General features: G+C 43.1%; 1 protein-coding gene, 1 long non-coding RNA gene and 1 pseudogene across 4 annotated transcripts; 2 read left to right on the plus strand and 1 right to left on the minus strand.

The window, feature by feature from the left end:
* Nucleotides 1-82: 82 nt before the first annotated feature.
* IGBP1 (immunoglobulin binding protein 1) lies at nt 83-27,943 on the minus strand. Of its 2 annotated transcripts, none has more exons than XM_036086748.2 (6): nt 27,243-27,943; nt 26,590-26,880; nt 17,030-17,225; nt 15,350-15,429; nt 14,517-14,629; nt 83-563 (listed from the first exon to the last, which is right to left on the minus strand). In XM_036086748.2, exons 1-6 carry the CDS (start codon nt 27,431-27,433, stop codon nt 415-417), a joined length of 1,020 nt encoding a protein of 339 aa, XP_035942641.1. In that variant the 5' UTR covers nt 27,434-27,943; the 3' UTR covers nt 83-414. The 2 variants fall into 2 exon arrangements, with proteins under 2 accessions (XP_035942641.1, XP_035942640.1); XM_036086747.2 differs by having other exon boundaries at nt 83-566.
* LOC144380531 (uncharacterized) lies at nt 5,830-6,349 on the plus strand. The gene is made up of 2 exons (XR_013444705.1): nt 5,830-6,048; nt 6,150-6,349. It is a non-coding gene; the product is annotated as an uncharacterized LOC144380531 (long non-coding RNA).
* On the plus strand, nt 7,314-8,675 carry LOC118532312 (microtubule-associated protein RP/EB family member 1 pseudogene; annotated as a pseudogene). The gene is made up of 2 exons (XR_013444704.1): nt 7,314-8,474; nt 8,531-8,675. The product of XR_013444704.1 is annotated as a microtubule-associated protein RP/EB family member 1 pseudogene (transcript).

The following is a 27,943-nucleotide window of genomic DNA, read 5'->3' on the forward strand; positions in this document are numbered from 1 at the left end:
CCCACACCAAAGGGTCTCCCCATAAGCTCGGGTGCCCAGAGCTGACCCCCTCCCCCTCAAAAAAAAGCAGCTGATACCCAAATTCCTGCACAGGCTCCGTAACAGAACGGACTTTTATTTATTTTTTTTAAGAGAATTCATACAGCCACTGATTATACAGAGCCACTTCCCAGTACTTTTTTCTTTCCACTTAAGAAACTGGAATACACCACGAGGAGGAGGAGAATGCCAAAACAAGATTACCTGGGGTACAAATACACGCTTAATTGTTTGACACTTTATTGAATGCAAAGCGAGATTGAGCATCTTTGCCTTCGTTGCACACAGCTGAAGCAGGAGCTCAGGGAGGTGAAGACGGCACCGCTTTCCTCGGCAGGGAAGATGTGACCCCTGTAGTCCCGTCTTGTGGGAAGACTAACCCATGTTCTGTCGGTTGCCATAGCCCCTAGGATGGGTGTCCTTCCAGTCATCCCACTCCCGAGCTCTGCGCAGTGTTTGTTCATCATCCTCATCCTCCTCCTTTTGTTCCTGATCTTCCTGTTGCTGAGTACTTCTTTTGAGCTCTGCTGCAGTGGAAAAATGAGAAAGCAGGGGTGAGAAACTGAGGGAATGTCAGGGGGCCTCGGCTCCACTCTGAACACAACCACATACAATGAGAACAAGCAAGGCAGCTAGCTGCCTGCCCCAGAGCCAGCAGAGTTGCCGAGAATACTGCTGTTACTTAATACAGGACCTGTTAAATAATAGTTAAGGAACGATGATGCTCCGAGTGATCTTCACAAGAAAGCAAAAACAAACAAGCTGAATTCGCAGAATGAATTCCATTTTGGGAAAGATGTCTTGCTAAAAAGGCCAAACACCGCCCCTTCCCCCCCACCCCGCCCCTGCCATCCACACACAACAAAAACACCAACTGCCCAACAGAACCCCAGCAAGCCAAAAAGACTCAAAAAATATTTATGATTTAATGATTTGTGGTATGTCAGGAAGGAGGGACTGCAGCTGACTTTCCCCCTCCATCCAGCTCCTTTATTACAGCTATACATTTCTGTGCGTGCGTGTGTGTGTGTGTGTGTGTGTGTGAGAGAGAGAGAGAGAGAGAGAGAGAGAGAAATTGTAAATCACCGGGCAGTTGAACCTACTAGAAGAGTATCTGTGCTATTTGACACTTGTTTGGAACAGGTCTGAAGTCCAAATGGTGCTTGTTATGCGGTGTACACCCAAAAGAAATTAAACCAATTGTCACCTCCCTCTTTTGCATTAATTTCGTTTTCCTTTTGTGACGTAAAGGAGCATTTCCTGGCTACCCTGAGTTTGCCCATGAGAAAGAGACTTATTACTATGATAAAAAATGAAACAAATGGGGATCTGATCTCTTCCAACAGCTTACAAGCTTTGTGTTTTTTTTTTTTAACAATTTTTATTGTAAAACAAAAGATACTGGAAACCACACACACACACACACAAATATATATGTATAATTTTTAAGTTTTTATAAGGAAGCTAGACGTTTGTAGTCTCCATCTGGGCCAAGAAATAGAGCTTCTGTACCTATCCCAAAGGCTTCTCCAGGAGCATCTTCCAAATGAGAACTGCTCCCCTTCTCCTCCCAAAATGTAACCACTATACCAACTTTTATAGTAGTAACTTCCTGAAGTTTATTATAGCTTTATGACCCAAGAGTGCATCCCTAGACGCCAGAGATGTCCATTTGTACCTTTTTTTACTCAATGATTTTTTAGTACAGAGTTGTGAAACCATCACCAATGAAAAACAATTTCCATTACCCCCAAAAGCTCCCTTGTGCCCACGTACTGTTGATTCCCATTTCTTCCCTCTCCCTAGCCCCTGGCTGCCAGCAAGCTACCTTCTGTCTCTTACAGACGTGCCTATTCTGGAAATTTCCTATTAATGGGATCAAACAATATATGGTCTTTGGCTCTGACTTTTTTCACTTAGCATAACGTTTTTAAGGTTAGTCTTGCTCATTTACAAATTTTGATATCTTTTTTTTTAAAACATCTTATTTATTTATTTGTCAGAGAGAGAGAGCACACAAGCAGGGGGAGCGGGAGAGGGAGAAGCAGATTCCCCGCTGAGCAGGGAGCCCGATACAGGACTCCAGCCCAGGACCCCGGGATCATGGCCTGAGCCGAAGGCAGACGCTTAACCCACTGAGCCACCCAGGCATCCCATTTTGATATCTTCTTAATCTACAGGCTCCAATCCCATCCCTTTCTTTCCTTACAAGTTATCTATCGAAGAAAACTGGAGCATTTGACCTGCTGAGTTTCCCCAAATCTGGATCTTGCTGACTGCATAGTTGTGCTGCAGTCCGACAGGGTCTTCTGTATTTCTGCCGACTGGCAAGTAGATACAGAGGCCTGATGTGACTCAGGGTTGATCCCTTTGGCATGACTCTAGCAGGGGCCGTGTTCCCTCATCAGGGGGCGCGTAACACCTGTGTCTCACGTGGTGCGATGTTAGCAGCTGATGATGCTTGATGCCTGGATTCACTGATTTTCTGGGGGTTTCAAAAAGTTGATACTCCTAATTTTAACGTTTCTTTTTTTATTAACTAGAATGCTTTTCCAAAGAGAGGCTTCCCCTCATCTACTACTATGTAGTTACCCAGGGAAAAAAAAGACAATATTGACGCTCGATTCTTTCACTTTACCACTTGTCAAGGTAATCAATGGGTTCCTTATCCTCTGAAACTGAACAATTTTTGTTTTTAAATATAATTATGACTCATGGATTTGATGGGTTTTAACCAACTGCAATGATTTCTAAAAAATATGTTTAAAATAAGCTTTTAAATTTTAGAATAGTTTTAAATTTATAGAAAAATTTGAGTAGTATGGAGTTCCTTTCTGTCTGTACCCGGTTTCCCCTATTATTAGCATCTTATACTACTTTTTCCCTGAGGTTTTACCTAATATCCTTTTTGGTTCCAGGATCCCATCCAGAATGGGACATTCTGGTCCTCTGTCTCTTTAGTCTCCTCTTGGCTGTGACAATTTCTCAGATATTCCTTGTTTTTGAGGACCTGGGCAGTCTGGGTGAGTACTCAGCAGGTATTTTGCAGAATGTCCCTTGATTTAGGGCTGCCTGATGGTTTTTCTTGTAATTAGACCCGGGGTTATGGGTTTTGGAAGAGAGTATCATAAAGGTTGAAGTGCCCTTCTTATCACATCAAATTAAGGCTACACACCGTCAATATCACTTCTCACTGCTGATGTTAACCTAGATCATCCGACTAAGGCAGTGTTTGTGAGATTCCCAACTGTGAAGTTAACTTCCCCCACCCCCCCCAATTCCAAACTGTCATCTTTGGAAGCAAGTCACTAAACAGCCCACACTTAAGGAGGAGTTATGCTCCACGTCCTTGAGACGGGAATATATACACAAATTATTTAGAATTTTTCTGTAGGGGAGCTTGGTCTCTTCTCCATTTATTTCTTTGATCATTTCTTTCTTTCACTATAGACCCATGGAGATTTATTTGATTTTTTGTAATGTAATCCAATACTGTTATTTTCCTGCTAGAATTCTTCCAGTTTGGGCCAGCAAGAGTTCTTTCAGCTGGGCTGTGTCCCCATTAACAGACTTAATTTTTTTTTTTTTTTTTAGTGCTTGTTTTCTAGTACTAAAAGATGCTTCAGGCTCATCTTGTATATTCTCTGCCCCAGCCTAGAAGCAGCCATTTCCCTAAGGGACCCTGTTTTGTTTTGTTTAAGTTAGAGAATGGTATTAGAAACCCAGATGTGGGCTCTGGAAGTGCTCGTTGCTATTGACAATCACCCTTTTTGAAGCCAAACTGTCTCTGGCCAGTGGAAACATTTTCAAATTGGCTTCCGAGTCCTACTGCTATGACCCTAGTTATCTTTGAAAATTTCTTCCCTGTCTTTATAACAAGATGTTCCCAGCTCATCTTGTCTATTTTCCTGCCCTGGACTTGGAATTAGCTATTTCTCTAAGATATCCTGGTTTCTTCTAATGGGAATGGTATTTCAAGACCACAAGCTGTGTGTGTGTGTGTGTGTGTGTGTGTTTACTTTTCAATACAATTTCTCATGAGTTCCTATTCAGCACTACAGGTGTTTTATTTCTAACTTAAACTTTTTTCATCTGTATTTTTCCACACTAAAAGTCTTACTTCTCAAGGACAGAGGATGATAGAATTAGAATATCTCCTAACTGCTCACTTATATTATCTCACATTACACACAGTGTTGGAATAACACTAACATTTCCACCAATATAATTACTGAGAACAGTTCTTTTTTTCTTGCATATGCTTTCCCCAATTCTCCATTTTTAAAAATAGTTGTACTGTATCTACATTACCTGAGCACTGAGCAGATAAACACTACATACTCTACTCTCTCCCCTTTTAACCCCCCTTTTAGTCTTAGTTCTGCAAGTGACTAGTGCTCGCCACCAGTCCTTAGTTGATGTCTTTCTCATCATTTTGGTTGTCTGAAGCTCATTCTCTAGCAAATTTCTTAGGAGGGGATCATGAGAACATTTCCTGAGCTCCTGTATGTTGATAAATGTCTGTACTTTTTATACTTAACAGTTTTACTATCATGTCCTTGGCTCACATTCCTCCCCTTGAGTATCTTAAATATATGTTACTCCGTTTTATTCTGGCATAAAGCACTGGTGTCACAAAAGTTGGAGGGTGATCTAGTTTTCTTTCCTTTATAAATCATCTGCTGTTTTTGCTGAAATGTCTGAGACATTTTTTTTTTTCTTCTTTAAAGTCTAGTAATTTTACGACAGTGTGTCTTGTGGTTGGTCTCAGGTACATGGTATGCTTTATCAAAGTATATCTTTTTTTTTCTTTTTTTTTTTTAATTCCAGGAAAGTTTCCTTAACATTAGTTTTTAGCATTTATTCTTTTTCCTTGCTTTGGTTTTCTTCTGTAGATAATCCTATTATCCAAAAGTCAGATCTTCTTTGCTATCTTTAATACTTGCCACTTTTTCTCAAGTTGTTTATCTTTATTGCTTTTTTATTTAAAACATTTTCCCTTTTCCCTTAGCCAGGCATTTTCTGTAATGTTTACCCATTCTTGTTTTCTTCTGGTTTAGCTTTCACTTCCGAAATAATTCTTCTATCTCCCAAGTTGTCACATTTCTGTGTTTTATGAATCCCGCTTTATATTGTTTGTCCCTGTCTTACAGTTTTCTTAATGCCTACCAATTAATTTTTAAACAGTATGTAGTTTTTAGCAGTAAACATATTAACTTCATCCAATTTTTAAAAACAGTATATATTGTATGGTGACTAACATAATAAAATAAAATAAAAAATAAAAACAATATATATTTTAGATTTGTTGTTTTTTGAGTGTGTCCTTCTGGAATGCTTTCGATTCCCCCTTCCCCCCCCACCCCTTCATAATCATTTTGTGTGGGATGTGACCTTGATAAATTTTGTGTTCAATTTTTCCACAGCATTATTGAGACATACTTCACATACCATAAAATTCACCCATTTAAAGTATACAGTTCAGCGGTTTTAGTATATTCAGAGCTGTGCAACCAGCACCACCATCTGTTGTTCATTCTTACGTGTAATAAGTTCTCCTGAACTTTTAGAAAGTACGGTTCAGGGCGGCTTTTCTAACTTCAGAGGCTCCCCTTCTGCTGTTTTTATGTCTGTTAAAGAAGTATGATGACTTGCTTCACTGGAGTTCTTGGCTCTGGTCCTCTTGTCCACTTTTATCTGAACCTCCCCTTTCCTCCTCCTTTATGGTCCCTGTTCTACTCAATGTCAATTCTATCCTTAGCAATTTCTCTTCAGTGTGGGACCCTGTTCCTGGAAGCAAGATCTGGTGGGTCTTTTTCAAGAGTTCATTAAAGATTGGACTTCTCCGTCTCTTTCAGACTCTGACCACAGGACCCTTGTACTCACCCAGTTTTTATTGCAGGGCAAAACCCCTCCCATTTCAACTGCTGCCCTTACACTGGACTGCCACACGGTGGAGGGAATGCCTGTTTGCTGTTTTGGAATTCTGCTGTTTGTCAGGTCTTTCAGGTGCGTCTGTCAACGCTTTCTGCTTTCTCCTACACCTATGCCAACCACTTGTTGACCTTGTGGCTATGAGTGACTTGCCCTTATCTGTTTTTATTTTGAAGTTCATGGGGATACGTTGTCACCTACTTTGTTGAAAATGTTGCCCAGGAGGGGTGCCCGGGTGGCTCAGTCAGTTAAGTGTCTGCCTTCGGCTCAGGTCATGATCCCGGGGTTCCGCAATCCAGCCCCGAGTTGGGCTTCCCTGCTCAGCAGGGAGCCTGCTTCTCCCCCTGCCTCTCCCCCTGCTTGTGCTCTCTCTCTCTCAAATAAATAAATAAAATCTTAAAGAAAAAGAAAAAAAGAAAACGTTGTCTATGAGTTTCTTTTTGTGTTATTACTGAAATATCCATGTAGACATATACACAAACGTAGCACAGCTTGATGAATTTCCACATCTGAACACAGCTATGTAATCAGTACTCAGATCAGACGCAAAACACTAACTCCACAGAAGTCCCCCTCAGGTCCACTTCCATTCATGATGCCCCACTAAGGGTGAACACTATACTGGCCTTTAAGCAGCCTGTACAAGTTCTGCCTGTCTGTGCACTTTATACGAATGGAATCATATAGTATATATTCTTGTGTGTCTGGCTTTTCTCACTCATAATTACGTCTGCAAAATTTCTGCTCTATGTGCCACAGATAGCTCAAGAACCAGAGGTAGTTTAACCTTATTGCTAAATAGTATTTTATTATGTGAACACACCCAGACTTCTTTATTCACTGTATTATGTACAGGCATTTGAGTAGGGTCCAGCTTGGGGTACTACACATGCGGCTGCCATGGACATTCTTGTACAAGCCTTCTGTGGATGTATGGTCTCATTACGCTTAGATATAAACCTAGGAGCACAGCTGCCAGGCCCCAAAGGCGCACCTACGTGCGACCTGCATGCATCACTACCACCAATACCCCTAGAGTCTCTACACCTTTTATTGTTTCCCTTCTTCGCTTTACTTTGGGTTTATTCTGTTTTTGTTTTCCCCAACTTCTTAAGCTAGAACCTTAGGTAATTAACTCTACCTTTCTCTTTTTTCCTAAGATTAAGGACTGAAAGTTACACATTTCCCTGTCAGCACGGCTTTAGTTGTATGCCCCAAATTTTAATCTATTTTCATTGTCATTCAGTTAAAAATATTTTCTCATTTTCTTTGTGATGTCTTTTTTGACCTGTGAGTTGTTTAGAAGTATGCTGTCTAATTTAAAAATATTTTGGGAACAAGACGAAGACGGAACCGAAGCCGGGCACAGGCCATGGACGCGGTCCCGCTGAGAGCCGAAGATGGCAGTGAACGTATATTCAACATCAGTCACCAGTGATAACCTAAGTCGACATGACATGCTGGCCTGGATCAATGAGTCTCTGCAGCTGAATCTGACGAAGATCGAACAGTTGTGCTCAGGGGCTGCCTACTGTCAGTTTATGGACATGCTGTTCCCTGGCTCCATTGCCTTGAAGAAAGTGAAATTCCAGGCTAAGCTAGAACATGAATACATCCAGAACTTCAAAATAGTACAAGCAGGTTTTAAGAGAATGGGTGTTGACAAAATAATTCCTGTGGACAAATTAGTAAAAGGAAAGTTTCAGGACAATTTTGAATTTGTTCAGTGGTTCAAGAAGTTTTTTGATGCAAACTATGATGGAAAAGACTATGACCCCGTAGCTGCCAGACAAGGTCAAGAAACTGCAGTGGCTCCCTCCCTTGTTGCTCCAGCTCTGAACAAACCGAAGAAACCTCTCAGCTCTAGCGGTGCAGCTCCACAGAGGCCCACTGCAACACACAGAACTACTGCAACCCCTAAGGCTGGCCCGGGTGTGGTGCGAAAGAATCCTGGTGTGGGCAACGGGGATGACGAAGCAGCTGAATTGATGCAGCAGGTCAATGTATTGAAACTTACCGTCGAAGACTTGGAGAAAGAAAGAGATTTCCACTTTGGAAAGCTAAGGAACATTGAATTGATTTGCCAGGAGAACGAGGGGGAAAACAACCCAGTATTGCAGAGGATCGTGGACATTCTGTATGCCACAGATGAAGGCTTTGTGATACCTGATGAAGGGGGACCACAGGAGGAACAAGACGACTATTAATGGCCTGGACCAGCAGAGCAACATCCGAATTCTTCACTCCAAATCAGGTGCTTAACTGTAAAATACCCCCTTTTATTATTCTTAGAGGACTCACTGGTTTCTTTTCACAAGCAAACAGTACCTCTTCTTAAAGTGCACTTTGCAGAAGTTTCACCCCTTTTCCAATGAGTTTGAGTTAGGAGCTTTTACCCTGTAGCAGAGCAGTATTAACATCTAGTTGGGTCACCTAGAGAACAAAGAGGCTGACCATGGGGCTCACCGTGTGGACGCTGGTAACACTGATTGCTGGAGAAGGTGTTTTTTTTTTTTTTTTTTTTTTTAATTTTATTTATTTGACAGAGATGGAGAAGGTGTTTTTATGTGATACTCTGAGGTGGAAACCTCAGTAGAGAAATGTAAAGACTGATTTGAATTTTAAGCTAATGTGAAATCTTGGCAGAGAACGTTTTAATAAATAAATGCCTTAAGAGTAAAAAAAAAAAAATATATATATTTTGAAGACTTCCTAGGTATGTCGTTACTGATTGCTAATTTAAGTCCATTGGGGTCAGAGAACATATTTAGTGTGATTTCAACCTCTGAAACTTTCTGAGACCTCTTTGATGGCCCAGAATATCGTCTTTCTTGGTGAATGTGCCATGTGCATTTGAAAAAAGGTGTATTTTGCGGTTGTTGGATATATTGTCCCATACATGTAGAACAGGTTAAGGTGGCTGCTGCTAGTGTTGTCCAATCATCTACGTCCTCACTGATTTTCTGTCTAGTAATTCTTTCCATTAGAGCAAGAGAAGTATTACACTCTCCAACTATGACTGTAGATTTGCCTGTTTCTCCACTTAAGTCTGTCACTTTTTAATTCATGTAATTTAAAAAAGCTTATTAGACACAAACATGTTTCTCACTGCTAGCTCTTCCAGATAAACTGCTCCTTTTATTGGTATGAAATGCCCTTGTTTATATCCAGTAACACCTTCTGTCTTGAAGTCTATCTGATGTTCCTCTGGCTACTACAGCTTTCTTATGCTGACTGTCAGCATGGTATATCCTTTTTCATCTTTTCACTTTCAACCAATCTGTGCCTTTATAATTAAAATGCATCTCTTGCAGACAGCATGCAGCTGAGCCTGAAATCAATCTCTGATTTCTAATTTGGAGGTTTATTCCATTTACATTTAGGATAATTACTGATATGACTGGAATGGGATCTGCCATGCTGCTATTGGTTTTCTGTTCACCTCATCTGTTTTGTTTTGTTTTGTTTTTTGCCTCTCTATTCATTCTTGCTTGCTTTCTTCTTTTATTTTCTCTATTGACTTTATAAGCTTTGTCTCTTTGCCTTACTTTTTAAAGCGGGCTTTACTTTTTAAGAGTAGTTTTAGGTTCACAGTAAGACTGAATGGAATATACACAGTGTTGCCATATACTCCCTGCCCTCACAGAGGCATAGCTTCCCCCACTTCCAACATCCTGTACCAGAGTGGTACATTTGTTACAATCAATGAACCCACACTGACACACCAGTATTGTCCCAAGTCCACAGTAATTTACAACAGGATTCTTTCTTGGTGGTGTACATCCTGTGGGTTTGGAAAAATGTATATAATGACATGTATCTGCTGTTATACCATCATACAGAACAGTTTCACTGCCCTAAAAATCCTCTGTGCTCCACCTATTTGTCCCTCCTCCTCCTCTAAACCCCTGGCAGTCGCTGATCCGTTTACTGTCTCTCCAGGTTTGCCGTTTCCAGAAAGTCCTATAGTTGGAATCATGTAGCATGTAGCTTCCCAGATCAGCTTCTTTCACTTAATAATCTGTATTTAAGGTTTTTCCATGTCTTTTTATTCCGTGTCTTTTTATGGCTTGATACTTTTTTTTTTTTAGCATTGAATACTATTCTATTGTCTGGACGTACCACACTTTATCCATTCAACCTACTGAGGACATCTTGGTTGCTTCAAGTTTTGGCAATTATGAATAAAGCTGCCATAACCACCCGTGTGCAGGATTTTGTGTAGACCTCAGTTTTCAACTCATTTGGGTAAACATCAAGGAGCAGGACTGCTGGATTGTATGGTAAGAGAATGTTTAGTTTTGTAAGAAACTGTCTTCCAAAGTGGCTGTATCACTTGGCATCGTGATCAGCAGTGAATTAGAGTCCCTGTTGCTCCATTTCCATACCAGCAGTTGGTGTTGTCGGTGTTTGGCATTCTGGCCATTCTTACATGGGCGTAGTGGTATCACTGTTGTTTTAATCTGCAATTCCCTAATGACATGTGATGTTGAGCTTCTTTTCATACGCTTATTTGCCCTCTGTAGATCTCTGGGTGAGGTGTCTATTCAGGTCTTCTGCCTATTTTTCAATTGCGGCTGTCTGTTTCCTTATTGTTGAGTTTTAAGAATTCTTTGTATGTTTCGGATAAGAGTCTTTTATCAGATGTGTCTTTGGTAAATATTTTCTGCCAGTCTGTGGCTTGTCTTCTTATTCTCTTGATGCATTATTTTTTAAAAAGATTTTATTTATTTATTTATTTATTGGGGGGGAGGGAGTGTGAGCAGGGGGAGGGGCAGAGGGAGAGGGAGGACCCCAAGCAGAGGGCGTGAGCCTGACACAGGCCTTGATCTCATGATCCTGAAATCATGACCTGAGCTGAAATCAAGAGTTGGACACTCAACCGACTGAGCCACCCAGGCACCCCTTGATGCATTATTTTTTAAGTGGTTGCTCTAGGTAATACAATATTCCTTCCTAACTTTCCAGTCTACTTAAGAGTTAATATTGAACCATGTGGGAGCAGCCTCAAAGATGGACCCCAACTATCTCAGCCTCCTGGTAGTCATGCTTTTATGGAGTCCCCTCCCATACTATGTGACCAACAGAATATGGCAGAAGTCAGGATGTTACTTCCAATGCTAGATTATAAAAGATACTGGGGCTTCTATCCTGATCATTCTCACTCAGATCATTCACTCTGGGTGAAAGGAAGCTCCTAGCTGTGAGCGACCCCATTGAGGGATCCACAAGGGGAGGCCTCCTGCCAATAGCCACATGAATGAGCCAATGAGCTGGAAGCAGATCCTCCAGCCTCAGTCAAGCTGTCAGAAGACTGCTGCCCCAGCTGACAGCTTGACTGCGACCTTAAGAGCTCCTAAGCCAGAATCACCCAGTGAAGTTGATCCTGGATTCCTCACCCTCAGAAAATATGTGACAATAAATGTTTATTAAGTTGCAACATCTTGGAGTAATTTGTTACACAGCAATAGATATTCCGTACCACTTTCCATAAAACAAGAGAAGCTCCCCAAAAATGGTTCCATCTAGTCCACGTTTTTGCTATGGCTGTCATATGTATTACATCTACATACAGTATAATCCCCACGGGACGATATTATAATTTTTGCCTGAAGAAGCTATACGTAGTTCATTCCCTCAGCCTAAGGAACTTCCTTCAGAATTTCTTGTAATGCCAGTTTCCTGGTGAAGAATTCCTTCAGCTTTATCTGAAAATGTCTTAATTATGCCTTCATTTTTTTAATGGATATTTTCACTGGGTATAAAAGTCTGGGGTGACAGGTCTTCTCCCCTCCCCCAACACTTATGAGATGTTGTTCCACTGTCTCTGGCTCCCACTGTTTCTAATGGGAAGTCAGAAACAACTCATATCACTGTTCTTCTAAGTGTAATGTGTACTTTATCCCTGGCTGCTTTCAAGATTTTCTTTTTCTTTGGTTTTCAGCAGTTTGACTACGATGTGCCTATGCGTGGTTTTCTTTGCATTTAACTTGCTTGGGGCTTGATTATTCTGAATCTGCAAATTTGTGTTTCACTGATTTAGGGAACATTTCAGCCATCATTTCTTCAATTTTTTTTCCTGGCCCCTTCTCTTTCTCTCTCTCTTTTCCTACTGGTATTTCAATTGTACATATGATAGAACTTCTTACCTTATTCCACAGGTCACAGAGGCTCTGTTTCACTGTTTTCCAATTTTTTGTTTTTCAGACTGTCTAATTGGTACTGGTCTATCTTTGAGTTAAATGACACTTTCTTCTGCCACTGCCAACTTGCTATTAAGCTCATCTAATGGGTTTCCAAACTTGAGATATTGTATTTTTCAGTTTCAGAATTTTTTATGTATACTTCCTACTTTGCTGCTGCTATTCCTCTTTTTTCCTTGTTTCTTTTTTTGAGCAAGAAAATAAAATCTTTATTTTCAGTTATTACCCACCAATAAGACAAAGTTAGGTTCACAGTTCTAGCTCCTAACTCAAAGTGAACTAGGAGGCAAATTTACATCCATCAGATACAACTTTTTGAAGTTCAGGCTCTCTTGAGAGCTTGTAACATACCAGATATTGCTGGATTCTCTAGTGACAGACTGCCAGCAATGGCTGACACTAAGTAGAACTTGTGAAGTGTTTTTAATAGGAGGTGTTTTCTAATTGTTGCTAAAAATTAAGGTTTATAAACACGTTACATGTCCAGAAACAAGTTAAGATACTTGTAAGTCTACCCACAATGATTTAGGAATGTGTATGTTGTAATCTCAAGAGGGGTCAACAGTCCACATGGACTAAAATAATACTTGCCTCGGGGTAGCAGGTATGTTTGTAAATATGAAATTATATTACACATTACCTCCTGAGATTTCTTTGCATTCATTACAGGCATATTTTCCCCTCTACCCTTGAGCATGCAAATAAGCTGCTTTAAAGTCCTTGTCTGTGAATTTCAACATCTGCATCATCTAGTGTTGGTCTCCACTGACTGCTTTTCCTCTTGAGTGTCTAAGTCACGTTTTCCTATTTTTCTTTCCCCCATATGTATAGTGGTTTAGGATTAAACCCCAGACTTTGTGAATTTTATGTTGTAGAGACTCTGAATTCTGTTTCTTTCCTCTAAAGAGTACTGATTTTTCATTTTAGCAGGCAGTTCATTCGTCTAGAACCAAAATTCCAAATTCTCTTTCCTCTGCATTGGGCAGCAGCTGAATCCTCCATTCAGTTATTTTAGCCCTAGCTAGGATGCTTGGAGTCCATCCCGGGCACGCACAGCTTAGGTGTCAGCCTGAGATTTAGGCGAGGTGTATATAGAGAATCAGGGCTCCTCTTCCGTGGTTCTCTCCTTTATGGGATATCGTCTCATTTCTCTCATTTCTTAACCAGTAAGACTGTATGTTTCTAAGTTTCACCTACCCCCACATCACCATGACTGCAGATTCCCAATGGGTGAAAAGCTGTAAGAAACAGGCAACCCTTCCAAATGACCACTCTTCTCTTCTCTGTGCTAGAGTGGAAATAGCCCTGGAATTGGGAATTTTAAGACCCGAATTCAAATTCTAGCCTGGCCACTTTCTAGCTTTGTTGACTTTGTGTAAGTCAGTTCTCAGACACCATTTCCTCATCCTAATATGGGGATAAGAATGCTTGCTTCACAGGGCTGTTAAGAGGATCAAATGCGATAATACACAAGATAAGGAAACAGAGGCTCAGAGGGGCTAGATGATGTCCTATCTATTAAGTGGCAGGAATAATTGGTTACCCCAGGTCTGTCTATCCTTTTTCTAATATACCATATTGCTTCCATCTTCATAATGGCCACCCTCTCCACCTTTTCCTTCCAAAGATGCCTCCAAGTATATACCATGATCTAATTGCCAAGTTGGGCACCAAGAATACAGTTAAGTCAAAGACCCTGCCCTCAAGAAATTCCAACCATTCCCTTCTTCTAAGTGTTGACTGCCCTCCAGCCTGTGTCTGCTCTTGGTCATTCTCTAGTTCCTTTGGGTAGTTGTTTTAATTTCTTCAGTTTGTAACTGTTATCTGTGGGAGGGATTGGCCTTGGTACAACCTACTCTGCCATTACCAGAAGTGGAACTGCCCTCCATGGGACTTTGGCTTTTTGTATCTAGCTGCTTAGTCTGCTAAGCAGGACATCTGGAAGGATTCCAAAATCATGCAGCCGCTGCTTCCATCCTCCCAGAATCATCTGCTATTTATCTTAACAATAAATAAAACAAGAAATACCGGCTAGGGCGCCTGGGTGGCTCAGATGGTTAAGCGTCTGCCTTTGGCTCAGGTCATGATCCCAGGGTCCTGGGATCGAGTCCCGCATCAGGCTCCCTGCTCAGCGGGGAGCCTGCTTCTCCCTCTGCCTCTCTCTCTCTCTGTCTCTTATGAATAAATAAGTAAAATCTTAAAAAAAAAAAAAAGGAAATACCGCCTAGAATCTTTGTCCAGATTACTTCCGCTCCTAAAGGGTAACAGTACTTGGTCGGAATTTAATGCTAGTGAGCAAGGAACCAAGAATATAACTACTTTCCTCCTACCCCTTCATACCTGGTGGTGTCTTGGCTATGCCCTGATCTGGTAATGCTCCGTATTTCCGATGCTGATCGTACCAGTCATTCACCGTCATAGATGCCAGACTTGGATAACCAGCTCCAAATACTCTGCAAGAATCACATTACATTTAGAACACTAAACATAAATAGCACTACTAAAAAGCCTCTTCTCTTTAGTGACAAAACCTGTGTCTGTTTCATCCTTGTTCCCCTGCCCAGGTATCTTCTGAGGAGTTGTGTAAACTCCTGTGAGGATATGTAAAAAGAGGCATCCAGGAAGGTGCATTAAAGCCAAGAGCTTTCATGAGAAGATAAATAGCTCAGGATCATCACCCAGAAGGCAATCCCAGAGGCCAATGTCCCACAAAGCAGTGATGACAACGTGGAAGGGGTCTTTATAGTTGGTGGGTCTAAAAGGTACACAGAGGAAGGAGACTTTCCTGCCACCCTATGGAAAAGCATCTCAAGAACTCAGAATTAAATCCTAAGTAGGCAAATATGTCCTTCTGAGGATTGTTGCTGAAGGCAATAATGGGAAACAACTGAAGTAGGCAATTCTCCATTAGATTCCTTTCCTCTTTCTGATTTATTTATTTTTGTTGGTTTTCTTTTGGGCCTATTCTTAAGCTTGAGTTTGTGAGAGAAATGTCTGATGAAAAGAGACATATAGAAAGTATTAGAGATAACATCCCTCTGATGAAAGAACAGCCATCACAGGAGAGGACGTGGCCTTTTAACAATGCCCATTCTGTCCATTACTCATGCACTGCAATTGAGCCATAAAAGCAGGGGGCCTACAAAGGCAACCCACTTTTTAGTACTACCTACTTGGCTTGGGCCACATTCCGAGTGAGAACGAAGGGTTTCATTGGAGGCCTGTCCTGACGAGGTGAATGAGAAGTTGATGCCTGGAAAGGAAATTAAGTTATCAGAAGTGCATTTTTGCCATTCTGCCTACCCCATTATGAAGGCTCTTAAGTTTTCAGGTGCTTGAAAAGCCCTGGATTCAAACTTTGCCTGCTCCCTATCTCTCAGTCTCTCAGAGATAGCAGCAGAATAGTAATGGCAGAGGCTGTTGAGCTCTCCTGAGGAGGCCAGAGTACCCTGCTGAATGAAAAGGAGGAGAAAGCTCTCCCAGAAATCATCTCACCAAAAGTAAAAAATTTCCTTGGCTTTATAATCTTCCCCTCCAAAGAAGGAGATTCCAAAGGCTTTTTCCATGGTCCAGCTAAATCCCTTGAGCTGAATCTGAAGTCCCTTTCCTCAGCCTGGCCTTGAGTGCTAAAGCAGAATCATTAAGACCCTTCTTCTAAAACCCCCTTCCGATGTAACTATGCAATTAATTGTCAAGAACCCATCTAGGTTTTTAGAAGAGGGTGTTCCTAAAGGCAAGGGGGAAAGAATGTGTTGTTAGTTTTCATATAGTGGTGTATAGAAATGTTTGAAGGAACCTTGGCTATCCAGGGGCATGAGGAAACGAAAGTATGATCAGAGAAAAGGTGTTCACTTGGTTGTAGGTTCATCACTTCCACAGCCAATCCCCATACCAAATAAGAGAGCATTAAACAACAACAACAACGAACAGGGCAGGGGAGGACCCAGAAGAGTCCAGCCTCAAAATGCCCGAAAGCCATTCACCTAGATATGCTCTAGGGGCCTTATGGCCTTAGAATACTAATTGCTTATTCTTGGATCCTTTAACAGGAGGAGCGAGGTTGATGTTACCCGGAGGCCTAAGCTCCTGGGCTAATTAGTACAAATCAAATTAGGAAGAGGTCTCTCTGAGGACTTAAATAAATGCCTGTGGCAAGCTGATAAATTCAACTCAATCCATGTTTGTATCCTGAACCAAAAAGTAAGTGGCAGCAGAGCCTAATCTTCTGAAGCAGCAGCTCCAAAACAGGGTGATGATTTTCAAAGACAGCCAAAGCTGTGTCACACCAGGTTTTCTTTATCAGTATACCCAACATTTTGTGTATGGAAAAGTCCTTCTGTGTCTCATACTTGGGGGATCTAAGGGTGCGAGAGTGCATCACTGTGTAAGGTTAAATTCGGATTCCTCCTCCCAACCTAAATATATTCCCGATCGTTCCTTTTATCTTCTTCTTTCTACTCTGTTCTCTCCCTCCTCCAGTGCCACTTTCCCTCTCCATTCCCATCCCTTTCCTCTTTCTCCTTTGGTTATTATAGTCAAGCACAGATTTTAAAGGCCCACCTTCCTATGCATTCCTTCAGCACTTAGGACGTCTCACAGCCCAAACCAATTTAGGTCACAAAATTACACATGGCTAGAAGTGTGTTACAGGTCAGAGAGCACTGGGGAACACTACTGCAAGCTAGAGAGAAGGCTACCCTAGTGAACCTTCAGCCGTCCTCCACTAAGCTTAATGAGGACAATGATTTTAGGGAGACTTAAAAAGGATTTTAATTCGATCGTTCTCCTGTAGAACATTCCAATCTCTTGACAGTAGCTTCTTGAGCTATATGATAGGCAGCGACCAGGCTTACCTCTGTTGAGGAGTCTTTTTCTCTCAGGATCTTCATCTCCTGGTCAATGCTCTCAATCTCTTCCAAGCTGATACCAATCCACCTTCGAAGGTGAAGGAGGTAATATTCACGAACACGCTCATCATCTGCTTGACCACTTTCCACAGCAGATTTCAGTGCAGACAACCTATGCTCCAATTCCTTCTTCTGCTTGTATCTGTTCCACAGAAAAGCATTGCCCATGAAGTTAAAAATAAAGAGGTATTCCTTCAAAGAGGCCACAATAAGAGTTTACCTTTGTCAAGTGACCAGGCGGTAAGTATGCCGGTTTCCATTTTGGCAAAAATACAGATTCTATACCCCCGAACTCATCACCAAGGCTGCAAGTCCTCAAGAGTGCCAAGGCAAGGAAGGGATCAGCTGGGGCTGTGAAATACCTTCTGAAGCCAGAAAAATACAGAAGTAACCTGATCTGAGCAACTCCTCCCATCATCTGTAGAGATGGGAGTCCTGCAATAATTTTAGTATGCCAACCCTTACTAAGTTGGATACTTAGTATCAATGTCCATTGGGGAACTGCCACTTCAAAGAGTCACAGAATCTTAGGGGTTGTTTACCTGCCACCGACACATGGATTCCTTGGGAAATAGCCTAAAAAAAGTGGTCATCTCTTCTTCTCTTCTGGGCAAAACAATCTTAGCTCTTCTGGCTCATCCTTTTACTAAGGGAATCATATTGTTTGAATCAAGGAAACACTCTCTTTTATCGTATTTTTCTCAAGGACAAGGTGCTATATACTACGTGCTTTTATTTGTACGATCATATTTTTTTTAAAGTAAGCTTTACACCCAACATGGGGCTTGAACTCATGACCCTGAGATCAAGAGTCACATGCTCTACTGACCGAGCCAGCCAAGTGTCCCCTGACTCATCCCAATATAAAGACTCACAACCATCCTGCCTGCCTTTTCCAGGATGCATTCATTCATTTGAAAAGTATTTACTAAGTACCTATTATGGGACAGGCACTGTTCTCAGTGCTGGACACACAGCGGTGTACACAAGAAAGTCCTTGCTCTCCTGAAGCTCTCGTTCTAGTGGAAACCAACAAAAAGAGACGATGAATAAGGTGGTGATAAGTGCCATGAAGAAGCAAAAAGCAAGGTAAAGTGGACAGAATGATGGCACAGAAGCAGAAGTGCTATTATATACAAGGTGATCAGGAGGAGGCGACGTTGGAGCAAAGACTTCAATCAGGAAGCAAGCCATGCCAATATCTGAAAGAGGGTTCTCAGGGGGAAAAAAAGAAATGTGATGGTCCTGGAGTGGGAGAGAGCTTGGCTTGAAGTGTTTGAGAAATAGAAAGTAGGACAGTGTGGCTGGCATGGAGCGAAGAAGAATGACGGTAAATGAGGTAAGAGAGGTAGCCAGGGATACAATTTGTAGAACCCTGTAGGCTGTAAGACCCCAAATATCAAATACCATGATGTTTTGAGACAGGAAAGCCACTGGAAGCTTTTGAATAGAATACTTGATATGAATAGAGTGACATGAAAACTTTTTTTATATGGGCCACTCTGGCTGTTGTGTGGAGTGCAGACTGTGGGGGGGGGAGGGAGGCAAGGATGGAAGCGGAGAAATCAATTAAGAGGATACTGCTACAATCTAGATGAGAGACAGTGACTTGAAATAGGGAGGTGGTGAGATGTGGATGTATTTAAAATATAAAACAGATGTATTGGATGTAAGGGCTTGAGAGAGAGAGAGAGGAGTCAAGGAAAAGTTCCACAATTTCCAAGAGAAGTCTTTTGAAATACCTATGACTGGAACCCCACTCTAGATCTCCAGAATCAGATGCTCCTCTGCAGGTGTTCACCGGAATCTGGAGTTTTTTTTTTTGTTTTTAAGATTTTATTTATTTATTTGACAGAGAGCACAAGCAGGGGGAGCTGCAGGCAGAGGGAGAGGGAGCTGCAGGCAGAGGGAGAGGGAGAGGCAGACTCCCCGCTGAGCAGGGAGCCCGATGTGATGCTCGAACCCAGAACCCCGGGATCATGACCTGAGCCGAAGGCAGACGCTTATCCGGCTGAGCCACCCAGGTGCCCCCGAATCTGGAGTTCTTAACCTGAGGTCCACGGATAGAGTCTGGGGGGAGGGGGGCCTTGAATTCCCTGAAATTTTATGCAGAATTCTACTTTTTTTTTGGCCTGGGAGAGGTCTGTAGTTTTTATCAGATTACCAACAAGGTCTATGACCCATGAAAAGTCAAGAACCACTGCTCTGGAGACATTCTTTATTATACCAACTTTTTAGGCTCTTCTGATCCTTTGACCCAACACGTGAAACAGTTTATATGGTGTTACAAATAACCGTCACAACACCATCATCAGTAGCCTCTGAGCAAAACACCACAAAGATAAACTCCTAGCTCACAAATGGTATTATAGATATCACTTGAGAACGTTTAATTCTGGTCCCACTCCTATCCCAGCCCTCTTTCCTGGCTGTACCTACAGCAGGAAAGAAACCCTACCAGGGCCTTAGAGTGTATAAAATCCAAGGTAAATTCTGGGTCAGTCTACCGGTCCTTTGAATAAGGTTCTTGTGCTTCCTTTCCCATTCTCTGCACGCTTGCGGTCTAACCCCATTCATGGACTGCTTCTTCACTTCCTCGCTCCTGTCATCTTTGAAACTTTAGCTCCTCCACTCCTGCTTTTTTTTAGGCCAGTGTTTTTTAAACCTTTTGGTCTTAGCCGAAGAACCCTTTCTTCTTAATGAGAACTTATTTGGAACTCCCATAAGTAATAAACAGGTCAAAATCCACCTTGGTTAAATCAGAGGGCTCCCAACATCGCCCCTACCCAGGCATTGGGGTGGATTCTTAGAGCTCCAAGGAACAGATTGAAAACCACTGTCCTAGACCTTTCATTACTGTTCTCGATTTCCCATGGTGAGCCATTACATGAAAACACTCCCTACCACCTTAGAATCCCCAACGCCGGGGCGCCTGGGTGGCTCAGTCGTTGGGCGTCTGCCTTCAGCTCGGGTCATGATCCCAGGGTCCTGGGATCGAGCCCCGCATCGGGCTCCCTGCTCCGCGGGAAGCCTGCTTCTCCCTCTCCCACTCCCCCTGCTTGTGTTTCCTCTCTCGCTGTGTCTCTCTCTGTCAAATAAATAAAATCTTTAAAAAAAAAAAAAAAAAGAATCCCCAACGCCTGTCACCCTTCTGACTCTGGACAACTTTCCCCATTCCCTTTTTCTGTTCTCAAGCTGCTGCAGAGAGCTAACGAATTATAAATTTGTGTCAAATGAGTCAACAACAGATTCAAATGATCAAACTTTGGCCGAGCGGTCGGTCACTCGTGCTCAGCTCTCCTTCTGTTCATCTTTTGTGGATTCCACGCCACCATCACACTCACCAGATGGCCAACCGACAAGAGAATTCAATGTCCCTCTTTACCTTAAAATCTCTGTAGTTTCACCCTTCCTCGTCTTTAAGGAGCTAACGCTGTCTTTACCAGGGCAAGGTCTTTACCATTCCACTTTTGCTATCGATCCTGTCCCTACCCACATCTTGCCAGGCCTCACTCTGTCAATCATCGGGCCATCAGCAAGCAGTTACAACTTTTCACTCTACTGGTGCCTTTCCCCTATCCTAGAGAACACCTTCCCTCAATCCATGTTCTATCCTTTCAAATGACCACTCTTCTCTTTTCTGTGCTATAGTGGAGAGAACTGGGAATTTGAAGACCCGAGTTTAAATCCTAGCCTGGACGCTTGTGAGGTGTGTAACTTTGGAGAAGTAAAATTCTCATAACCCATTTCCTTAGGTCTAAAATAGAGATAAGAAGATCTGCTTCCTGGGGTTAAGAGGATCAAATGGAACAATACACATGAAAGTACTTCATAAGCAGCAACAGAATGCAGATACTGTCAGGGGATGGGAAGAAGGAGGCCAGGAAGGGCTAGGCGATGCCCCATATCTATTAAGTGGAGGAAACAGGATTGACCACTCCAGGTCCATCTGACTGCAAAGTCCAGGCTTTATGTGCAACACCATATTGCTTCCATTTTTCTGATGAACACTACCTGGTCCTCCCAAGATGCTTCAAGTACCTACCATGATCCACTTACTGGGCTGGGTCCCAAGATACAATGATACAATTAGGATACTAAAGATGCAATGAGTCCAGGTCTCTGACCTTTAGTCTAGAGAATGACAGTTACACTGTGATAAGTAACACAAACTAAGTGCTACCGTATCTGGGAGAGGGCTTGACAGGGAGAAATTTCAAAGAGTACAAGACATTTGCTCTCTCTCTTCTCCAGGCTTTTATAAGCACCTTGTTGAGTCTCTGACCTCTGATTGCTCTTTCCTTCCTCTTTCTTCTCCCTTAACTTGCCCCAAGATTTTATCCTTGGCTTTTTTTTCTCTACATATTTTTCCTCAGCAATCCATATCCACCAAAGCTCCTAAAGATTTAGCACTAGCCAACAGTCTCCTAAGTTTTAGTTACATTTCCGTCTGTCTATGGATATGTACCCAATTGTGACTTCAGAATCTAAGTTCAGTAAGTAGAACACCAGACTCATTGCTTACCCAGCTTCTACTTCTCTGTTTCTGTCACAAGAATGGAGGTGCAGTTACTCCAACACACTCACGCTCTCATAGATGGGAATCAGAGTAGAGAGGATATGTGAAGAAGATGTCCATCGACAGATGAATGGATAAAGAAGAGGTGGTATATATATACAATGGAGTATTATGCAGCCATCAAAAGGAATGAGACCTTGCCATTTGCAACGACGTGGATGGAACTGGAGGGTATTATGCTGAGCGAAATAAGTCAATCAGAGAAAGACATGTATCATATGACCTCACTGATATGAAGAATTCTTAATCTCAGGAAACAAACTCAGGGTTGCTGGAGTGGTGGGGGGTGGGAGGGATGGGGTGGCTGGGTGATAGACATTGGGGAGGGTATGTGCTATGGTGAGCGCTGTGAATTGTGTAAGACTGATGAATCACAGACCTGTACCCCTGAAACAAATAGTACATTGTATGTTAAAAAAAAAAAAAAAAGGAAGAAGATAGCAGGAGGGGAAGAATGAAGGGAGGGAAATCGGAGGGGGAGACGAACCATGAGAGACTATGGACTCTGAAAAACAAACTGAGCGTTCTAGAGGGGAGGGGGGTAGGGGGATGGGTTAGCCTGGTGATGGGTATTAAGGAGGGCACGTTCTGCATGGAGCACTGGGTGTTATATGCAAACAATGAATCATGGAACACTACATCAAACACTAACGATGTAATGTATGGTGCTTAACAAAATGATCCCCCCCCCAAAAAAAGAAATGGGTTTTGAGAGAGGATATACCATTTAGGTGCTTTATGTAGGATGGCCTCAGTACGTAAAGTCGTGACGTGGGGGAGGAGGAAGGACTTACAGAAAATCATAAAGGATCTCAACAATGCGTTTTCTAATCATATCAATGCTTCTTGCAAAAGCAATATCTTTGACAGCTGTCACTTCATTTTTATCTCTTTTCCCAGCTGAAGTACTATTATGACATGGTAATTTGTCTTTCTGCCTCTCTCTTCCCTTTCAGGATTCTACACACATCACCTCCTTCTGCAGACCTCTGACCATAGTACTCTCTGCTTCTGCCAAATGACTCCTCTGCATGCCCTGTACATACCTCAAGTTACCCTGCCGTGGGCTGTGGCGCGTTATTCCTCCTGCTTGTCAACAATAAATGTTTCTCAAGCACCTCCTATGTGCCAGGCCCTGTGCTAGGCATACCACAGTGAACAAGACAGAAACAGCTCCTGCCCTCAAGGAGTATACATTCCAGGAGAGGAGAGAGACAAAGCCCAGGAAGACAGAAAAATGAAGAGCACTTCATGCAAAGAGAACATGTACCAAGACTGTAGAAGGAGGGAGCTGCGTCTGTGCAAAGGACTGAAAGAAGGCAACTGTGGCTAGAATCTAGTGAACAAGGTAAGACTGAAGAGAAGCAGGTGCCAGATTGTGCAGGGCCTTGGAGTTGGTGGTCTGGCTCTCCCAGGTGAAGTGCTAGTGGCCCACACTGAGGTAGGACAGTGGAGGTCCAGAGAAACAGGACATCAGATTCATTCTGTAGCTAGAACTGGCAGGCCTTGCTGGTGGACCGGATGTGGAGAGTCAGAAGGGAGGAACCGAGGCTGACTCCTAGCTTCCGGCTTAAACACCTTGGTGAATGGTGGTGCCACTCACTGAGATGGTGAAGACCTGGGTGTGGGGGCACACTGGGGGTTAAAAAGCCAAGGGTTCAATTTAGGCCATGTTAAGTTTGAGACGTCTGTGAAACATCCATGCAGGGTGTTGGAAGGATGAGTCTGAGGGTCAGGAAAGGTCTGGGCTAGTGATGTAAATGTGGGATCCATTAGCATAAAGATAACACTATTATCTTGTCTGGCAGACATTTAAAAAAAAAATGTTCAAAGACCAAGCTTTCTAGCCAAAGAAATGCAAATAAAAACAATGAGATACCTTTTTTGGTTTTCCCAATTGGCTTTTCTAAGTGTTAACATCTAAGACCAGGGCAGTGGGATATATTCTAAAACTCTGTTGTTGTGGATAGCAATGTTGCTACCATCAAGAGTCTTAAAATATTCAAATCAAAGATCTAGTCACTGGTCCTTCTAGAAATCTATCCTACGGAAACAGTGACAGATGCAGTTAAAGATGTCTGTTCATAATACTACTTAGAAGAGCAAAAACAAAAACAAATAAAAGAAGACCCCAACCTATACATAGTCTAAGTATTTGACAGTAAAAGATTAGTCTGAATAATGATGGTACAACTATGGGATGGAAAATTATGCAACCATTAAATAGCATGGTTTCAAGAGACATGGGAAATGTTCACAATATAATGTTAGGTTTGAAAAGGATAAAAAAACTATATATATACAGTATTATTCCCAACTTATTAACTATAATAACTATGTATCTGGAAGGAAATACACCAGGAGGTTAACAAAGATCATCTCCGAGTGCTAGGACTGAGGCCTTTTTAATTAAAAAAATACTGTTTTTCCAACTTTCTACAATGACTATTATTACTTTTACATTCAGGAAAATCTGTGATTTCTGTTTTTAAGCACAATTCAAGGCTCATCTCACATGCATTACATGCTGAAACCTCGTCCTCATCCCTCCTGCTCACTCCCTGGTCTTTCTCTACAACCCTGTATCTCTATGGCATTTACAGTCCTCTTTTGGGGTGTACTATAATTATCTGGATACCAAACTCACTGTTTAAACTACCTGTTACACGCCAGTGGGCTGCTCCCATCTTCTTACAAAAGACAGGATGCTGAATTCCACTTCCTATCACCCTATCCCATTTCCTCAAAAATTATTCACTGTCACAAACTAACCCTGAACCATACTTCATTATTCTTTTACAGACCATTACCACCTGAAATTCCATTATTATTTACCAGCTTATTGTCTGTCTCCTCCACCAAAATAAAAGCTTCATGAGGGCATGGATTTCATCTGGTTCTCCATTACTTAGAACAGTTCCTGGCCCACAAGAAAGGCTCAATACATATTTGCCATATGAATGAATCGATTTTCGGCTCTTTAGCCCAGACCTCTCCCCTGAGCCACACACTACCAGATCCATCTACGTGGATGACTCCTGGACACCTTAAATGCAACATGGCTCAATACTGAATTCATATGCTCTCCTATCCCGATTTGTTCTTCCTCTTCTATTCCCCATCTTAATGAGTTCCACAAGCCATGCGCCTATGACAGACACATGGACATCTTCCTTGTTGCCTCCGTCTACCCCACCTCCCAGAACTAACTGATCACCAGGTTTTCTGCAGATTCAACCCTTCTAAATAAATATATCCCCCTCATCTCTTCTGCCATTGCCGTAGTGAGGCCTCGTCACTTGTGACCTAACTCCGTCACACTGCTTCCTAACTGCTGTCACTGTGTGCTAGTCAAAATGCAAACATGACAACGCTTCTCTTTACAAAACCCCAAAACCAAAAACCTCCAGTGGAACCCAGTCACCAACCAAAGTTTAGGTTCTTTAGCATGGCCTACTAGTAAATGACATTCATATAGTATTAACTATGCGCCAGATGCTGTGCTGTTTTATGTGCTCTTTTTTATGTTTCTTAATCCTACAAGACAGGTACCCTTATTACTTGCACGTGATTTCACACGAGGAATCCTGAGGCTCAGAGAGGCTAAATGAGTTGCCCAAAGTCCACTGGCTTATACGTAAAGCTGGGTCTCAAACCCAGGCCTCTGCCTCCACAACCTGTAGTCAGCAGCGAAGACAGAACAATAGCTGACTTTGAGTACTTACTGCATCCGCCACTGTGCTAAGTGCTTTTTGCGTATTTCTCTTTTCATCTTCAAAACTACTTTATGAAGAAAGACCTATTATTATCCAATTTTTACAGCCGGGGAAATTAAGGCACCAAGAGATTAAGCAACTTACCCAAAGTGAGAGCGATTAAATGGTGGAACTGGGATTCAAATCCCTCCCCAAGTTCTTAGCAGGAGGGCTGTTCCTTCACCTTCCTCACATCCCAAGCTCTCCTTGGTCCGGACCCCACAACATTCTTCAGCATCATTCCTTCCCCTTCTCCACCCACCCCCCTTCATGTTCCAGCATCATCTAATCGCTTGTTTCCCCACCCCAGCACTGTGCTCTTCAATGCCCCTGTGGCTTCACTAACACTACTAGCTCTGCTGGCTAATGCCCTCCTTTCCTCTTCCTCCAAATAATATTCCTATTCATCCTTAAACAACTCGCCACGGGAGCCATCTATTCCAGGGAGCCTTCTCCTCTCTCCTGCTCCCTCTTTGGTCAGGTTTCCTTTCTGTCTGCTCTCACAGTACACGTGCATTTCTCTATCATATCATTTTATATTGCTACTTTGCTTCTATACCTCTTTTCCTCACCAGACTATATCCTCCTCCAAGGTGGAGACCACCCATACTTATTTGAGCTCCCCCACTCAGTTTGTATCTCCAGTGCCTACAGTAGCTCCTAGACACTGTGAGCACTCATTCCATGTTTTTTTAAGACTGAGAGTAAGCAACTTGTTCAAGGTCACACGATGGAGCTGTGCTAGGACTAAGATTAGTTCAGGATGTTACACACCTGATCCATTACTCTGTTTGAACAAAACTTCTCACTCAGGGGATGATCAATGGATTATAGCTACAAGATGTCGTGCCGTTCTGAGATATCTACCCCACTGTACATATGAATAATGCTATGCTGTGATGTGGGAAAAAACGGGGAGACACTATGCTAACCTACATTCTGTTGTTGGCAACCACAGGGTAGCAGGGGTCTGAAGGTTAGGTATGACCGTCTCAACAAAAGCAGGGGCTTCTTGAAAAACTCAAGAGAGTTGACTCTCATCAGGTCCTAATGCTCAATAGGAACCAAAAGAGTGACAGACACCACTGTTCCCCTCCCCGCCCCCCAAAACATGCACCCCGCCCCAACAGCACTGCCATTGGGCAGTCCTCAAATTATAGCTATTGACCCACCTCTCTATTTTAGCCTGTCTTTGAGATGCCATATCAGCGAGGCTAGGATAGGCCATGGAGGAACTAGCAGTGTTATCAGTTGAGTTGTTCTTGGCTTTGGGCAGCTCAAACTCTGCCACATGATAGTACTGGCACTGAATTAAGTAGTTTAAAAAGTGTTCTCGAGCCCACTGCAAATGATCTAGACGCTTGCTGGGGTTGACTTGTTTCATGGTGAGCGCTCCTTGAAATGCTGGCACCATCAGGTACTTCAGGTCGGTGGAAGCAATCTCTTCCAAATCTTCATTTCGGCTGGAAAGAGCAAAAAGGAGGCTGTGAAGCCTGGACGGGCATTCGCCCTTGCTTCCTGGGGGAGGGGAGGGGAGGGCTGAGGTGGGTGTGTGGAGGGAGAAGGCGGGAGGAATGAAAGTGGCTGGCCGCTCACACCCAGTGCCTATGCAAACAGCCAACACTAGGGAGCACAGACGTGGGATATCAACCATCTCGAAGGCAGGTGGACAATGTAAACAATGTACATAAGATCGCAGTGGGAGGTAGGAATAAAAGGTTCCTAGGCCTTCTGAAAGGGTCTCCTCCACCCAGGCTCAATGGCTCCACCCCTGGTAACCATTATTACCTCCATTCTCAACCGTTAGTACCCTGTCCCCCATTACCTGAACAATTCGAGCTGCGATAACATTTCGGCAGCCTTCTTAAGGAGGTCTAGTCCCTTGACCACCTTTTCCTGGGTCGCTCGGGAACCGGTGGGTTCAGTCGCTACTTCCACGTCGTCTAGAAGCTGTTTGCTGGTTTCGAACAGCTCGGGGAGCCGCGGCAGCAGTAACTCATCTTCAGCTGTTGCCATCTTGGGGGAGGGAGGAAGGCGGAAGACCTCACTTCCGGGGTCAAAGGCAAACTTGGTAAAGAAGAGCGCGGCGAGCGGGAACGAAACCGGAAGGAGCACCGTATTGGTCCCGTCGCTCCATTGTTACCAAAGCGGCAAAGGACTTACGGAAGCCGCTGGTCGCCGACCCTGGCAACCGATTCCACAGACTCAGTTTTGCAGGCTGCTGCCTGTCGCAAGTAGTAGGCATCCGCTGCAAGCAAGCGAGCATGCAGGCACAGCCCTGCGTGCTGTTTTATTGCGGGTCGCTCCTCGTCGCCGACGCCGGGCTGGGAAGTTCCGTGGGCTCTGAGCTTAGCCCCCGGCCGGACCAGCTTGAATTCGGAGCGGGCGCGGGCACGCCAAGGGAGCCGGCCAGGCGCGCGCCTTAGCTCGCGAGGCGCCCCCTCGCTTGAGGGGCCGGGGCCGCCACAGGCTCCCAGCCGCCACGCCCCTCCCCGGCTGCGGTCCCCTGCGCGCGCGAGTGCGAAG

The sequence above is a fragment of the Halichoerus grypus genome, chromosome X (genome assembly GCF_964656455.1).
Source record: "Halichoerus grypus chromosome X, mHalGry1.hap1.1, whole genome shotgun sequence".
Classification (NCBI taxonomy): domain Eukaryota; kingdom Metazoa; phylum Chordata; class Mammalia; order Carnivora; family Phocidae; genus Halichoerus; species Halichoerus grypus.